This window comes from Scomber scombrus, chromosome 4 (assembly GCF_963691925.1).
Source record: "Scomber scombrus chromosome 4, fScoSco1.1, whole genome shotgun sequence".
In the NCBI taxonomy this organism is placed as follows: Eukaryota; Metazoa; Chordata; class Actinopteri; order Scombriformes; family Scombridae; genus Scomber; species Scomber scombrus.
The window spans coordinates 7,270,053-7,287,963 of NC_084973.1; the positions used below are offsets into that span (position 1 = coordinate 7,270,053).

The window sequence follows — 17,911 nt, forward strand, 5'->3', positions numbered from 1 at the left end:
CGTACGTGTATGGTGCAACACCTGTGCAGTTTGCACATTTATGTTGTTTCACTTAGCGACTGATTATCTGTTTTATTACTACGTACACGTATGACAGTGTAAAGCCTTAATGATGTTTGGACCCACTTTCAGATTTGTGAAACCTTTATTTATGTATTTATTATTTTGCCTATGAAAACGGACATAGGGGATAATGGAAGGAAAAGGAGTGATTCACCCTTTTTTCTTTTAAATTTCACTAATAGAATAAAGGTTTCACAAATCTAAAACTGATGAGTTTCTGGAGTGGATGGAAAATATCAGTGAAATCCTATTTTTTATCTTTTCATAAACGAAATAAGGCTTCACAAATCTGAAACTGTGTTTAAACAGCGTTAATGCTTTTTTAATATGTGTAAGTGGAAATAAATATCAATATTTATGTGTCTCCTTAACTGAATTGTAGACTGACCTTAGCCTCGTATTTCTTGAACGTTCTGACTTTTACATGCCAGGCGCTCACACTAGCAGTCGGCAGACAGACAGCTTGATAAACCAATCATGATAAAGCCGGTACCGGGAGGCGGGGCCTTGGCTGATTTACCGCTGTGGTTTTCCTTAAGATGGCGGGGCTGCAACTGAGGCCGTATGGCGGCGCGTGGAGAATAAAATAATTTTAGAGAGGTAGTCAGGTACCCGAGAGAAGACAGCTTTGTCATATTTATCGGTGAGTATTCCCGCTATTGTCTGACATAATGTTTTCGGACTAGCTAACCATTTCCGTGGACCCCGAGAGCTGTAACAGCCCGGTGGTGTCTTGTTAGCATGTTAGCATTGATGCTAAGGTTGCCAGGGGCCCGCTGTGCATCTGCAGACTGGACAGATGCGCTCAAATGTGGTCCTTTCTCATTTCACCTTACGATGCAAAGGGTTATTCTTGTCCCCATGTAAAATGATCCACATTTAACGTTTGAGTCAGTTTACCTTGGCTACATAACCTCTACATAAATTGCAATATCATGGCATCAGATTAGTTCAAATGTAGCGAATAAGTTGCTCTCTCTGACATCTTGCTCTCACTGTTCATGTGTTCCAGCTCCCAGAGGAACCCAGTGGAGGATGATCAGTGCCTAGATCCCACATTAAGCTGGATGCATTGTGATTTCCAATAATTGAGACAGTGATTCTGACAGCTGTCTACATTAATGAAAAGAACAATGTAGTCAGCTTAGCATATTCACCTCTGGTACGTGGTCTATACAGGGATGTGCTTCTGCATGCATTCTGGTTTTAGATAAGGAAGTCTCTGAACAGGTCAGATTTTAAAAATAAATTATCAGTCTGTAAGTTGTAGTGTGGAATATAGAGTAAAAATGGAGATAGATGATGTTTTTGATGTTCTACCCCCTCTCCCCTTGGAGCCACCTGATGATTTTGGCCCAGATGAGGGCAGAGCACCTCCACCACCTCCCCTGCAAACGTCCAGTGACGCAGAGGTAATGGACGTTAGCTCTGGTGGTGATGGATACACATACACCCCAGGGGACGGGGAAGGGGACGGGGAAGTCGAGCCACAGCAGCCCCTCAGCAAGGGCTCAATAACTTTCTGTAGTCACCTCTCAGATGAGTCCAGTTCCAACCCACCGTGCCCCAGAACAGCCCGCCACGCTCCCCCGGTCACCAAGTTCTTACCAGACCTCAAGCTGCTCCGAGACGTTAAAATCTGTGTAAGCTTCACTGAAAGCAGCAATAGCAAAGACAGGAAGGTTTTATACACAGGCGAAGGGCAGGAGAGACGCAGGGATGACGGCTCAGGCAGCCTGAATGGTGAGTTGCATGACTCGACTAGCGAGCAGGAGGTAGCTGAGGGTAGCTCTGCAGCAGGAGACACAGCAGGCAGGGGATCAGAGGAGGCAGAGGTAGACGCGGAAAACAAAGTTGAGTTCGCTGTCCTGGATGAGTTGGACGACTTTTACGAGAACTTCCTGGACCAAGACGACGGAGAGCAGGGCGGCTTTAAGTCTGAGGTCATAGTTCAGCAGGAGCAAGCAGATGACGAGGCCGTGGGTTACACCTATGAGGTAGGTGTATGTTCGCAGTGTCATTTGTCACAGTCAATATTTTGAATAGTTCAGCCCCACATCAACTTTGTCCTTAAATGTCAAACAGTAAAGGCGTAGGCTTAATACAGCACATAGTGTGGGTTCAGATTGACATTAGCACTTCACCGCAAACAAAACACGGGCCTGTCATTCCTTTCAAACAGAGCACTGCGTTGCTACAGCAGGAGTGTAGACACAGCTAAAAGAAAAACAAGGCTGGCCAAATAGTTGAACCTGGCTCAGCTTTTACTGCAGTGCAACATCCTTACAGTACTTTGGCAAGTTAAATACTGTACATCAAAGTGTTAAATCTATGTACAATACATTTAAATACAAAAGGTCAACACTGTTAGGGCCATTTTTGCATGCTAGTGCGTTATATGGGTCATTAGTGGTTCTCTCAATTAAGCCCACACTTCCATAAATTGTGTTGGATGTTGTGCTAATTTTGTATTTAACTGCCCTCCTTGTCCCTGGTATCAGGTTACCTATATTTTCAAAAAACAAATAGTTACATCTATCCATGGCCATGCGGATAATTATGGTCGCATCTGTGTGGAGAACATTTATTATAGTCAAAGTAACTCAAAGGCACGATAAAAGATCAATACAGACGACCAGAAAAAATGATGTTGAGATGGTTGCATTGAGCTTAACACAGTATGTCTATGAGTTATTATTGCTGAAACAATAGCTGATATATCAATTAGTCAGCAACTGTTTGGATAGTCAAGCAAATATGATACATTTTTGCTTGTTCCAGCTTCTCAAATGTGAGGATTTGCTGCATTTCTTGGCATATGTAACAGTAAATTAAATAATTGGCAGATTGAACACTAATGTAAATAATCAAAGTCTACTAGGCAAAGTATGTTTACACTGGCTTTTTTATTTTAAAAATTATTTTAAAATCTTGCAAGTACCTGCACTGCATCATTAGGGGCGACTGGTTAAGCCAGGATGAAAATGTTCCATTAAACAAGTGTTTGGTTATCTTTTTTTTTGTTTCTATCTTTGTTGATGAAATGAGAAGTGAGATGCTGAAAGAGGTTAGTGCCATCTTAATATCTCCCATAAAATCTTCTCTCCAAAACTAATCAGTAATAAAAGAGAGATCAAATTGAGGGATCCTGCAGTAGAACAGACTTTTTTTTTTTTTTTGTCAATGCTGTGGTAGAACATAGTGTGATTGTGGCTGTTAAATCAGTTAATATTTCCTCTCATGTGAGGCATTCAAGACTCCCAAAATGTGGTGACCCCCGTCCCTCTCTGCCTGCCTTAACCACTGACTCTTCCAGGAGGAGTTTGACAATGATGTGGATGCTCTGCTGGAGGAGGGCATGCCGGTCCCAAAAAAGATGCGTCTGGCAGAGGACAAATTTGGTGGGGACAGTGATCATCAGTCAGATGGTGAAGGAGGTGTTCAGCCCATGATGACCAAAATTAAGACTGTCCTGAAGAGTGAGTGGTGGATCTGTCTGTTCTAGGGTCGGGTACTGTTAAAATATTGATTTTGGTGTTTGTGCAATGGAGTATGGTGCTATGGTAATAAAGTACTAGCCTCATACAGGATATGAGTGGAATTGTGATTCACAATTATCTGTATTGCTGATATAGACTACAATGCAGGGTTCCCCCAGACATGGTAAGCTCTGCACAACCGAATAGTGGTATCACTTTTGTGGTAACACATAATCTAATAATATTTCACTTCTAATAGTTTACATGCAGTAAGAGTGTAGTGAATAATGCCAGTATTTACATGGGGTTTCTCTATGGCAGGTCGGGGCCGTCCACCCACTGAGCCTCTACCTGACGGATGGATCATGACATTCCACAACTCGGGCATTCCAGTCTACCTGCACAGAGAGACCAGAGTGGTAACCTGGTCCAGGCCCTACTTCCTCGGGACTGGGAGTATAAGGGTAAGATACAACTCAAGTTCATGTCTAAATGTTTTAATTTGTAGGGTTATGTTTATTGTTGCTGAAGTTACTGTGTGTGTTGGGTAAATGTTCTTCTGCTCAGGTAATCATTTCTAGATTCAAAAGCGGTTGAGTGTGTGAAAACTTTGGCAGGCTTTCCTGCCAATAGTTGAAAAAGGCTTCAGAGAAAAATGGGTTCAAAAAGAAGTCATTTAGAGCTGCAGTTGGTAAGTCTTATAAAAGTAACTTTTTGTCATATTTGCTAAGACTGTCACTATGTAAAGTCAGCATTACATGAAACCAGTAATCTGTAAAAAAAAAAAAAAAAAAAAAAAAAAAAAAAAAAGAAAACAGGCTCATTAAGCCCCACCTACTGCCCCTACTGCAAATTGGCAAATTGCCAGAATCCACCGTGACTGGACAAAAAGAACCAACAGAGTCAGGATGGTGTCTGATGGAGTGTCTGACAGTTGTCAATCACTGCTCACGCACACAGCCCCCTCCCCCTTCCTCCTCAGCTCAGATTTCATATCTCCGAGAGCGGCTTCAGGAGCGTAGAGAAAGTAATGGCTCAGCGAGGACAAAACTACCGATACCTCCGTTACCAACAACAGCATACACGGCAAAGTCGAGTGCCGTCACGCGCACGTCAGCCTCCTCTGGGGGAGGGACTTTGGAGGCAGGGCAGGAGTGCAGCAGAGAGGGAGGGGGAGGGATCTGAAAGTTGTACTTCTTCAAATTTGATGCTAGTCCTCTCTCTCCTCAAAGTTACCAAATGCAGCTTTAACAGAAAGTTTCCAACGCGTTTATTTTTTATTTTCCTCTTCTTTTTTTCATAAATGTAATTTGTAAAATGTAATAACCTTTTCAGAGTTGGAAGTACATCAAATAACCCTCTAAAAGTCATGGAAGCACTCCAGCTTAATTCTTGAAAGTCAGCGGAAAATTCTGTCTACACATTTCGTTACAACCTTTTCTTTCATTTTCTTTTTCTTTTCTTTTTTGGATGTAGAAACACGACCCTCCCACCAGCAGCATCCCCTGCCTACACTACAAGAACATGAAGGAACGGGAGGAAAGGGAACTGAACGGTGATGCGATTCCTAACGCTGAGGAGTCTCCAGTCAAGTCCACCGGCGAGGCCAACGGTGAAGAGAGTGCAGTCAAGTCAGACCCTGCAGCTGAGGAGCAGGAGGAGGCCCCCGCCTCCAGTACGCCTGAAGGTGGGCCAGATGGCGAGAGCATCACAAATCACAGCCAGCAGGCTAAACAGCCCCAGCCCTGTGAAACTGCCCAAGGAGCCCTTGGACAAGTGAAGGCCAAGGTGGAGGTGTGCAAGGATGAGTCCATAGGTAAGAACTTCGGCCTCATTTATGAATCTGTGCATGGGATGTGTTTTTGCTTCTGCCGAGCAGTTTTTACAAATCACTTCACTTAATAAAACCTCCTCACAGAACTTGAAGACTTTCGCGTGTACCTGGAAAAATGCTTCGACTTTGAACAAGTGACGGTGAAGAAGTTCCGCACCTGGGCCGAGCGAAGGCAATTCAACAGAGACGTGAAGAGGAAGCAGGCAGAGTCAGAGAGACCCATCCTGCCCGCAAACCAGAAACTCATCACACTGTCAGTACAAGACGCTCCCACCAAGAAAGGTACGCTAGAAAAATAGTACACTGTGAATGCAAAGAGAGAAATCAAACTTTAAAAAGAGATTTGTCTGTTGCTGAATGACGTACCAACTCCGTTTTCCTTCAGAATTTGTCATCAACCCCAACGGAAAGTCTGAAGTTTGCATCTTACATGAATATATGCAACGTGTCCTAAAGGTTCGACCTGTTTACAACTTTTTTGAATGTGGTGAGTTTTTCTTTTTGGGTATTTGAACTCTCTCCATGCTTAATTACTGTAATGTTATAAATGTGTTAAGTTCCTATCAAGTCAAACCATGTTTTTATGTCCCACAGAGAACCCAAGTGAACCCTTCGGAGCGTCCGTAATAATAGACGGAGTCACTTACGGCACAGGAACCGCAAGCAGTAAAAAACTTGCCAAGAATAAAGCTGGTAATTTCTTTTATTTTACTTGGCATGGTGATACGTTAGCAGGTGTATGGGTCAGTGTTGAGGATAGTTGTACTGTTGCATGTTGATTGAAGCGTGACTGTAATCGGCTCCCTCTCTGACTCCAGCTCGAGCCACACTGGAAATCCTCATCCCTGACTTTGTGAAGCAGACTTCTGAGGAGAAGCCTGTTGAGGGCGATGAACTGGAGGTACTTTTGATCCCCATTTTTGTGATTTATAAGTTTACTTTAGTTCAAGCATCAGCAACCATTTGAAGCAGGGTAACGGATGTAGAATGTTTTCCCTGAATTAATGCAACAGTGGTAACCTTCAGTGTTTTCTGTCCCACAGTATTTTAATCATATCAATATAGAAGACTCAAGGGTGTATGAGCTTACCAACAAAGCAGGACTACTTTCGCCATATCAGATTCTTCATGAGTGCCTTAAAAGGTAAGAAGAACACCAACAGCAGTCCAACCTTTACAATAAAAGTTGAACCTGGTATCTGCAGTTTGTACATCATTAAATACATGCTCATCTTCGTAGCAGAGTGTTACTGTGATAAAAGTACAACGTTGTGGTGTTTTGAATTAGTGATTTCAGGCAATTTTTTGGTGGCATAGATGAGCCAGCTCTGTGGGTAGAACCTGTCTTTTTTGCCAGTAATGTTTAGACACTGGTGAACAAGCCTCCACAGATATTTCTGTGATGTTAATCGTTTTCCTTTTGCCTGCAGAAACCACGGGATGGGAGACACCAGCATTAAATTTGAGGTGATCCCAGGAAAAAACCAGAAGAGTGAATATGTGATGATTTGTGGGAAGCATACTGTGCGTGGTTGGTGTAAGTAAACCCTTAACCTCATCTACACACACTGAGAGCAGTGAGACGGGCCATGTGTTTTTATATAATGTAGTTATAAACCACACCACAAATCCCTTCAATACAAGAGCACTTTGTGAAAATATCAATGACTTAAGTGCCTTTTTTCTTTTTTTTTTGTGTCATCTTTGTTGAGCTGACTGGTGTTTTACAGTGTAACATATAGCTTTCAGTAACAGCTTTTTATTTATTTATTTATTTATTTATCATTTATTATCTTTCTCACCAGGCAAGAACAAGAGGGTTGGAAAACAACTAGCATCTCAGAAGATCTTGCAGATGCTTCATCCCCATGTCAAGAACTGGGGCTCACTGCTGCGAATGTATGGCAGAGAGAGCAATAAGATGGTGAAGAAGGTGTGTACCCTTTGTGCTACCTGCTACAAAACTTGTGTGCTCATAGATGACTTTACTACAGAGAAGTTTGCTTTTGTTTTTCGGTTTTGCCTTGAGCTTTAAAGTCAATATATAATATCTGCTTTCATGAGGATAATTTTGGTTTGCGGTACTGTTGGTTAATATGCACTGAAACCATAAAAGCAATTAAAATGTCTTTCTGCACCAAACTTAAAAAGGCTTTTGGAGCAACTATGAGACCATTAACATGTCGCTCACACAAGGCCACTTCAGAGAACAACTAGTGAAATGTGACTCGTCGTAGATGGTTCTTCATCATGTCAGCACATCTCTGACTTTTTGTACACGTGCTCTTTCTCAGGAGAGCTCTGACAAGAGCGTGATCGAGCTCCAGCAGTTCGCCAAAAAGAACAAGCCAAACCTTCACATCTTGAACAAACTGCAAGAAGAAATGAGGAAACTGGCCAAGCAGAGGGTAAGAAATGTTTCCTGTTGTGTAGAAAACTGAAACCCTGCAGCTGGATTTTACATATGACATCTGTTTCTTTCCCTTATTTTTACATTGTGCTTTATTGTATTTCCACATCAGGAGGAAACCAGGAAGAAACCCAAGATGACCATTATGGAGTCTGCCCAGCCAGGGAGCGAACCCCTCTGCACTGTCGACGTTTAACGTCCATCAGAGTCACTGATTAATCACGGCACTGAAACCCAGTCACTGTCAGACATCTCACACACACACCACCTTTCACTTAATTATGCATCACTGAGATCTAAATGGCAATAGAGTAACACAGTGAAAAAGCCGGTAGAACTGCTCGCTCGTTTGCTTCACCCACGTTTTATTGGTCCAGCTGGTAGATGTCAGGGTAGAACTAAATGCACTAACTGACCGTAGAGCAAATATCATCTACCTCTCTACATGCATCCTCGCTACGTACGGCACTAGGCGAAATCACCCGGGGTGCAGAGAAGTTCCCAAGACTTGATAACATAAGAAATGCATGCTCCTCCAACTTCAGAGAACCACTACACACCTCGGATTTATTTTTCAAGTGTGGTTTTCAAACAGCCACAATCTTTACAGTACCAGCACCTTTAGTTTTGTTTGTGCTTAAAGTATTTGAAAGGGACTACTAATACTCGTGTATTAATACCGTTCATTTCATTGGTAAATTAAATTTACATGTTTATTACGTATTTCAATGGTCGGTGTTATGGATATTTTTTGGGTGGTGAATACAAATATGCTGTTTTGATTTTTTTTTTTTTTTTTTTTTTTTTTTTTCCCTCAGAACGGACAGTTGCTGTCTTGGTTTGCACGATTTAAAAAAAAAAAAAAAAAAAAAAAATCTTGCGTTGTGAAGTGATCACTATTCAGAATTATTGTTATGCACTTATGTCCTGTCCTGAAGTCACTGCTTTTAGGATACTGGGAGGTAACCTTTTTGTATTTTAGAGGGACTTGTTGCCTTGTTTTGTTTGTTTTTTTTCCTTTGGCGATTACAAGAAAGTGACGTCCTGTTCCCCCATGCCGACACTGCAGCTAACCTTAAGCACAGGGCCACATAGTACTGTAATGTAAAAGGTAAAGGATCATTTCTTTTTCCGCTCACAGTTCTCTCTAGCATTTCAACATGTCGACTATATAATGAAGTCCTAATGCCATGCACAGCAACTAACCGCTTAGTACATTTTTAGTTGCTTTTCATTTATGGTGCCCTCAGAAAAAACAAATCCCGTCGGCTACATGTTGCCTTAGTTAATCCATTTCATGAAGGGCTCAGAGTATGTACAGTAAATTGGACCTAAAAACACCCTTCAACAAGAAGTGGAAAGACCAAGTCCCCTTTACTTGATAAAGCATTTATTGTTTAGCCAGTTAGTATTTTTAACGACAGCCTATAAGACAATAGATACTTTAAAGAAAAAATGCCTACAGCACGTGCAGATTTTTAAGACTCGTCTTAATGGATTGTGTATTTGTATACGTTCTGCCATCCTTGTGAAAGCCGATCATGCGTCTTGATCATAATTTCTGACAAGAAATACTTTTTTTTTTTCTCCTTTTACTCAAAAGGCAGCCTCGCAAAATTAAGTTGGCACATTGACGTGAACAAAATGCGGTCAAGTCATTTCGTCCAACACAAGCTGATGAAACAAGTGTAAACCAAAGCTTAAATACAGTCTTATGCATTTTATAGAATACTTTAATGTTGCTGCAAACTGTACAGTAGAAAACTAATCTATTAAAAACAAGGAAAAAGACGCATTACTTGCTGGAACAAAATAGAAACTGCTGTGCATTTGTGGAGTATTTGGCCTGTGCTTTTTCTACTAAACATACATGGACACATCGCAGTTTAGATTCAAGGCTGATGTGATGTTGTAGATTGCTTTAAGAATGTGCTTTTTCCCCCTCCTCTGTGTGCGTGTCGTCTCGCTAAGTGTGTGTCGGTGTGAGAAGAGAAGAAATTTAAAAAAGTTACTGCATTTGCATGTTTTGCTGTTGAGTTGTACCAATGACTTGTTTGAGATGTTGCTGCCTAGAAAATGAAGTATATTGCAACCTGAGCTCCATGACTTCAGTGATATTTGTTATGCAAAAATAAAATGTCTTGACTAATAACTAGAAGAGTTTTGTTTTTATTCACTGTCAGGATGATGAAACAGTCGGAAACAAAAGGCCATTTACAAACCAAAGTGGAACTTGAATAGGTAAAGCTTTCTTCCATGGTACTTATTAGTGCAGTATTCTTTTACAGTTGTGTAGCTGAGGGAAATCAAACTAATTCAAATCAGGTAAAATGAAGCTCTTGACATAGCTACATTTTTACATAAGTTGCTGACTAAACTAAAGGCACATTAGGTTAAGGGACACCTCAACATGAATCCAGGATTATAGTCCAGAGCTCATTGAATCATAAACACATACTGTATTAACTACTAAAGAAGCATAAATGAATATTGCATAACAATAATAAGACTTAACTGGACTCTTTACCTAAGTTAAAGGTTCAGTACATCTCTAGATGAAGCTACAGTTGAGTGATAAATGACCATTTAAACTTAAGATTGAAAGGCTTTGCAGGTACAGCTGACAGAAGAGAGTGCTATCAATAATTATTTTTTGTCGGGAGTACTGGGTGTGTGCAGTATGGAAAGCTCTATCGGGCATCGAAGCCCATGCTCCCTCAAACAAGCTAAGGAGCAGTCTCTTCCTGATTGCTGCTGGTCTGCTGCTGCTGGGAATTGTAGTCCACTCTTTCCAGCAGCAGGAGCATCTCCACGTGCATGGTCTGAGGGAACAGATCCACAGCCATCGCTCGCACCGGCCGGAACGGAGCTCCATGAACTCTGTTGGATGGCGCTCTGCAAAGGCTGATAAGACACAAAAAATGCCAATATAAAATAGATGGATAACTTTATTAATCCCAAAAGGGAAATTAAAGTATTACAGCAGCTGCCTTACATAAATCAAAACACAAAAACAATCTTATAGGTAAACAAATGCAATTAAAGGCTAAATTACATACAATAAATGGACTAACTCAAATATAAAACTAAGAATGGAGACTAGATATGTAACCTTAACTTTAATATACTATTTGCTGAATATACACAGGTTTACCATTTTATGCATTCATCTTTCAAAATGGTTTGACAGTATCATTTATTCTGGCTTTAATGGACTAATAAAAGTCAGTTAAGATAGCTAATAGCAACAAATTGATTCAATCTTAACTGCTGCTTAAAAGCTGGAAAACAAAAAAGGGTAATGACTCACTCAATGAAGTTGGTCATGGCTGCTTTGGCATTGCAGGCGACATAAACCAGCCTCTTCAGATGCTCTGCTCTCCTGATGGCCAGTATCACCTTGGAATCTGTTTCATTAAGACAACAACTCTTGATCAGTGACAAATCTTTGAGTAAGTTTATTTCAATGTCATAGTTATGTTTTTTTGTTGTTGTTTTGTTTACTCACGTAGGCCCGCCCTCGGTGGATCCACAATAGCTGTGATGCTGGGTGACACAAGAGCGTTGAGTATGTTGGGGAACACATCCTCAGCTTTTCCACAGTGAAACTCCACATTACTCAGACCTTAAAATACAAAACAGATCAACAACCGATCAATAAATCAGAGAGGTGGAAATCACAAAGCAATATTATTGGATCATCACAATCAACTTAAATCTTTAAAAACAGGATAAAAGTCATATTCAACAAAGTGAAATGTAAACGTTTGTAATCAGAAACAGCAGAAATAATTTACACATTAAGAAGTAGGCTATGGCTTAAAGGAATTGTAGGAATTATTAAATATATGACTTAAGTATATAGTTAGTATTTCTTGCTACTTAGTTGGATGAAGAAACTATTCTGAATGTCACATAAAAAGACTTTGAAGTAATGCCAGACTTGTTTCTGCTACTGAAGCAAAGAGTGGAAAAGTAGTTAATGACTGGTGAGGTCTATCTGACCCAAATGGTACAGTTATAATCACAGGAGCCAATTGGCTTATTATTTTTCCAATAAGAGACAATCTTTCATTTTTATTCCCCATTATCATCATACAAAGTTTCATATGTTATTCTGAGCTGCAGTGATGGGATCAGAATGTAAAATCATTCACACTGTCAGCCATCCCTAACTCTTTTTTTTTTTTACAGTGATTTAATTGGTCAGAGGTTGAGGTGTCGATAGGTTGTGATCCAATCCTCTGATGTTAACTTACTCTGGAGCAAGTTAGCTGTTCAGCACAAGTTGCCATGGTGATTTATCCCTGTTAAAAGTGAGCCAGATCCATGATATCAGAAGGGTTATTATACTAAGCTACTCTCGCTTTGTAGTACAATCCACTGGACTATGTTTTACCCATCTACCAGAATGAGCTTCTATTGTCTGATACGTTTCCTTCCTATCAGTTTACACAGCAAATGACACTACAGACCACTGGCTGCTGTGATCTGGTCTTTTACCGTTGAGCTTTGCATTAACTTTGGCGTCCTCCACTGCTTCCTGGCACATCTCAATCCCAATCACCTTCTTCACCCTCTGGAGAGAAAAAAACAAAGACGTCACAGCATGCCAGAAAGTCCATATATATCCCAAAACAAATATCTCAAATTACAAATGTGCCAATTTTGATAAAGGAGCTTTAAATGTGTATAATGTAGTGTCTACATACATGGTTGATAGAAGCATTACCTTAGCCAGAGAGATGCCGATGGTTCCTGTCCCACAGCACACATCCAACACAGTGCTGTCTTCATCCAGCTGGGCCCACTCCCCCACTGCAGAGTACAGTACCTCTGCTGCTCCTGTGTTCACCTGGCAGGTAACATAGTATGACAATGGAAGTGAGGATGTTAAGGGCATGGAGGTTTACAGTAGGAACCATAAAGTAACCGAACGAGCCGTTTCTCTTTCTTACCTGGAAGAAGGAGTGAGGAGATATTCTGAATTTAAGACCGAGTAGTTCCTCGTGAATGCAGCCCTCTCCAGCCACCAGCTCGCAGGGCATGTCTTCAGGGTTAGGAGAAGTCCTTGACAGCCAAAAAACACAAGTTTAGCCCAATCAACAGTATGTATACGTGTCTACTCTTGATTGTAACTCAATGAGCATTGTGATTCTTCTTTCTTACCTTTGACCCTCTCTGACAAAATAAAGACAGGTGATGCCGCTGTCTTTCCCTTCTCCTTCTGTGAAGTACTTCTTCATGGAGCTCTTCAATGCGTTGAGTTCCTCCTTCTCAAGTTTCTAGAGTCAAAGAACAAGAGGTCAGAACAGCAGAAAGACTGAGAGAAACATACTTCAAGGGTTTAATGAGATATACTGAAGGTGCGTTTGCTCTGCTGTAACTACAACACGTATCATTTCTTTACCTGTGGGTTGAAGAACGCTACAGCCATGGCTTGTTTGGTCCTTGTGGTGCGTACAGTCAGCTGCTTCCAGTGTCCTTCATACGTTTCAGGACTGTACACCGAGTACGGTGTCGTTCTGCATGTCGGATAATGGAGGGGGCACAATTTGAAATGTGTTAAAAGACATGAAAGTGACTGATTATGAAACTAAAACTAACTAAACTAGAATTTCACATTGACTCATATCATAAAATGTAATTGATTATTTAAATAATTCATGAATTATTTCAAAAAAGAATAACTAAAAAGATCTTTGGTGCAAATTTTAAAATGTTTCTTGAATTATGTGTCAACCTGATGAACTTTTGGAACTCGCTGACGACTCTCTTGGCCTCGGCCGAAACGTGGCAGGTGTCCGCCGGCCCCACCACGGAACACGAGCCACCTTTATACTTCCCCAGGCGGAAACCGATGGTCTTATCCTCTCCATCTGCACCCACTGAAATGAGGAACTCGCACTTGTTTCTGTACTCTGTCTGCCATGATAAAAGTTAAAGAAATACGATTGGGGGGTTAGAGGGATTAGACGTCGCTGCATTTAAAAAGGTGGAAAATAACTGTGTTTCCAGCTTCTCAGATGTGAGGATATTTTGTTTTTCTCTTTGTTACATCACTGTAATTTAACTATCTTTTGGTTTTGGACTGTTGGTGAGACAAGACAAGTAATCTGAAGACATCACACTGGGGTTCAGGAAATAGTGCCAGGCATTTTTCACCATTATTTACATTATGATCTTTTAGCTGTGCAGTGGCTGATGTTGGAAAGCAGGGCTGCAACTAACACTCATTTTCATTATTGGTTAAATCAATTAATTGTTTGGTCTATAAAATGACCCAAGATGACGTCCTCAACTGTCTTGTTTTGTCCGATCAACAGCAAAACCCCGACATCTTCAGTTTCCGGTCATATAAAAACGAAGATAAGCAGCAAATCCTCAAACTGGTGAAGCTGCAACCTGCAAAGCTTTTACATTTTGGCTTGAAAAATGACTCAAATATTATCGAAAATCAGTTAATCGACTATTTGTTTCTGCTCTGCGGTAAAATACATATGTAATGTGTGTATCTCAGTAAAAAGTGAGGCATACCTGTGTGGGAGATGGTCGAATATCTTCCAGAGGACAACACATTTTGTTGTATTTTCCTTTCTGTGCAAACAGCCAGGGCAGCATAGCTTTGTTAGTGCCGCCAATCTCCCTGAAAAAGAAACCAAGATGACATTTAGCAACAACTGTAAAGTGAATATAGTTTTTCCTCTGTAAAATGTGACACATGCAGGTTCATCATTTTTTCCAAATTATGTTTAGTCAGTAAAATCTAAGTTATGATGCCTGGCTGATAAAAAAAACACACAGACTTGTGTGATGGTGTGATGGTCTAAATACTGTTTCAAAAGTATGAAAGATGGTCAAACTGAATGTCACCACAGAGTACTGGCTGTCAGGAGCTTCTATAAAACATATGGTACTCTGAATGGACTCTATATAAATGATATCACTCACTTGGCTAGCCTCTGCAGAACCGCCACCACCTCCTGCTTCTTCCTCTTCAGCTGCTCCTCATAAGGCACGTTCCACAGAGGAGTCACCACGTTGTTGATCTTGACACTGAGCGGCTCCTCCTCTTCCTCGTCCCCCTCCGTCCGCTTGGAAGGGGGCTGCCCTCCTCCTGCTCCCTCTCCCTCCTCCTGCTTCCTCTTCCTCAGGATGGGGTCAGCTTTGGGCTTGGCCAGCCTGACGCTCAGCACCTGGCCCTTCCACTGCATCCCGTGCACCATCTTCATGGCTTTGTCGCGCTCCTCCTCGTTCTTAAAGGTGACGAAAGCGAACGTCTGCCTGCCGAACAGCTTGATCTTGTGCGGGTTGAGGTCGTGCTTGGCCAGGAACTTCTTCAGGTCGTTGAAGCCGATGAACTTGGGCAAGTTCCTGATCTCTACTTTGTAGATCTCAGATGTGAAGAGGTCCTCTTTGATGTAGCGGTACATGTTGGGGTCAGAGGCCGCCTCGCTCTCTCCTTCCACTTTGACATTATCTGTGGACTCCTGGGGGACGTCATCAGGCTTCTCCTCCTTTGGAGCTGGTGCATCAGCTACAGGGCTGCTACTAACATCTGCCATGGCTCTGTTTGGTGATAAAATTATCAAACTAGTTAGAAGACTTCTTGATACTGATATTACTCTCAAAAACACAGATTAAAAGGACATGTCTGCAATTTTTCCAAGTCTGAACATTGAAATTTCTTGACATTTTTTGGCCTTTATCACTTCCAATGAAACTACATTTGAAGGACATATTTTACCAGCCAGTATGAACGTGAGGAATAATTACACTGTGGAAAACCTCTTTGTAAAATTGTGAACTTGTCCTTTAACAGTTACTCACTTGTTCTTACTTCTTACCACTTTCTGCAGGGTTATTATAGTTTTGCAGTTTGCTTTTTTATTTAAGTTTAGTTTTAGTTAGTTTAACAAGTGATTAAGTAGTTTTAGTTTAGTAGTTTAGTTTTTATTTCGTTTTAGGGAAAAATGAAAAGAAAACTAAAACTAAGCTGATTTTTAGTTAGTTTAGTTTTAGTTAGTTTTGCATTGTTCATTGTAGTTTTTGTTAATTAGAAAACTCTTTTAGTTTTATTTCAGTTAACTAAATTATCTTTTCACTGCTAGTTTAAGTCTTAGTTTTAGTTAACTAGCTATAATAACCCTGACTTTCGGTCGCAATGTGTTTGCATTAAAATAATTGTAGCCTAAGTGGAAAAGCAGCGATATTTAGGAGGTATGTGAGATAATTGATACAGTAACTGTATTAAAAATATACTATGTGTCATATAAACAGCTTTTTATCACCTACACAGTTTAACAGATGTACAGTATATAATGCCAGCTAAACACTGACTCTCTGCTTTCTTTCTTGTTAACACAAAGCAGTTCGTTAGTATCTATTTTTATATCTGACAATGTGTCGTTTCCTGTCATGATAAATATAGTGAATGAATGGTGACATGAACTAAAAAGTCCAGGTAATGTTTAGAGTGTTTCTTACCGTGTGTGGTTTACCTGCAGCTCTACTCCTCACTAAAACTCAGCGCGCTGCCATGTTGATATGACCACGTGCTGCTTCCGTGAACTCTCAACTGTTTAAAGCGGCAGCGTCATCAAGACATAGCTCATAGACATTAGCTCACATCCACTGTTTCATTTGTGGACCTGGCTCATCTGTATAAATCATGCCAAGAGAAATGTATTTTGCAGCACGGTGCAACACAGAATGTATACAAATATGAACTAAATAAATCAAACATATTATATGTGACATTTTTGCTAAAATCCACTATGTAATGTAACACACTGTCACTGCAACTAAGTACATTTATTTACTGTACTTACTTTTACTTGAGTATTTCCATGTGATGCTACATTATACCTCCACTCCACTACATTTCAGAGGGAAATGTATACATTTGTATTTGTACCTTAAGCAGCTACAACAGTTATATGCTGATCTAAAACTGATGCTTCAGAATTAATAATCTAATGATGTCATATATTACTTTTACTTTAATACTTCAAGTACATTTTACTGCTGATACTTTAAACTGTCACTTTATTACACTTAATTTTGTGGTTATTCTTGTTCATTTATTCTTGTTTGTTTATTCAAAACATTATAATTTGGATGTTTGTTTTTATGTTAACAATGTAGATACGTTCCATAAATTAAAATAGCTACATTATGAGTAAAACGTAGTATTTAGTCTCATTTACAGATATATGGCATGTGATGCAGATTTGGTGTGTATGAGTGCTTGAAATAGGGTGAGGAGGGCAAAAAGCTCATTAGAAGTTTTCATATGATGTCTAGCCTAAATTTTACACTCCAGTATAGGCAAGGCAAGGCAAGGCAGCTTTATTTATATAGCGCATTTCATACCCAATGGCAACTCAATGTGCTTTACATAAAACAAACATTTAACAGTAAGAATTGGAAACAAAAAACATGTATAGTATAGTATAGTATTTGAGAACCCTTGCTTTTTCCTGTTTGTCATCAATTCATAGAAACATATATAGAAACATAACATATAGACAGACACAGTAAATAGAAACATAACATATTGAGAGATACAGTATATAGAAATATAACATATAGAGACACAGTATATAGAAACATAACATATAGAGAGATACAGTATATAAACATAACATATTGAGAGATACAGTATATAGAAACATAACATATAGAGATACAGTATATAGAAACATAACATATAGAGATACAGTATATAGAAACATAACATATAGAGAGATACAGTATATAAACATAACATATAGACAGACACATTATATAGAAACATAACATATAGACAGACACAGTATATAGAAACATAACATATAGAGACATACAGTATATACATAACATATAGAGATATACATTATATAGAAACAACATATAGACAGACAGTATATAGAAACATAACATATAGAGAGGTACAGTGAGTATATAGAACATAACATATAGAGACAGTATATAAAAACATAACATAGAGATACAGTATATAGATACATAACATATAGAGATATACAGTATATAGAAACATAACATACAGATATATACAGTATATAGAAACATAACATATAGACATACAGCATATAGAAACATAACAGAGAGATACAGTATATA

The 17,911-nt window shown here is 39.8% G+C and overlaps 2 protein-coding genes across 3 annotated transcripts; one reads left to right on the forward strand and one right to left on the reverse strand.

Moving 5' to 3' along the window:
- The first annotated feature begins 606 nt into the window (after positions 1-606).
- Positions 607-9,938, forward strand: dgcr8 (DGCR8 microprocessor complex subunit). Its single transcript, XM_062417251.1, has 14 exons — positions 607-706; positions 1,076-2,060; positions 3,380-3,542; positions 3,864-4,006; positions 5,019-5,358; positions 5,461-5,658; positions 5,762-5,863; positions 5,971-6,069; positions 6,195-6,277; positions 6,420-6,520; positions 6,807-6,913; positions 7,182-7,309; positions 7,671-7,784; positions 7,899-9,938. Exons 2-14 carry the CDS (start codon positions 1,353-1,355, stop codon positions 7,980-7,982), a joined length of 2,370 nt encoding a protein of 789 aa, XP_062273235.1. The 5' UTR covers positions 607-706; positions 1,076-1,352; the 3' UTR covers positions 7,983-9,938.
- Positions 9,939-9,969: 31 nt separating this feature from the next.
- Positions 9,970-16,338, reverse strand: trmt2a (tRNA methyltransferase 2 homolog A). Of its 2 annotated transcripts, none has more exons than XM_062417254.1 (12): positions 16,288-16,338; positions 14,738-15,355; positions 14,324-14,432; positions 13,530-13,711; positions 13,197-13,311; positions 12,956-13,071; positions 12,745-12,856; positions 12,519-12,641; positions 12,290-12,365; positions 11,295-11,411; positions 11,097-11,193; positions 9,970-10,690 (listed from the first exon to the last, which is right to left on the reverse strand). In XM_062417254.1, exons 2-12 carry the CDS (start codon positions 15,349-15,351, stop codon positions 10,513-10,515), a joined length of 1,839 nt encoding a protein of 612 aa, XP_062273238.1. In that variant the 5' UTR covers positions 15,352-15,355; positions 16,288-16,338; the 3' UTR covers positions 9,970-10,512. The 2 variants fall into 2 exon arrangements, with proteins under 2 accessions (XP_062273238.1, XP_062273237.1); XM_062417253.1 differs by having other exon boundaries at positions 16,274-16,336.
- Between the last annotated feature and the right edge of the window lie 1,573 nt (positions 16,339-17,911).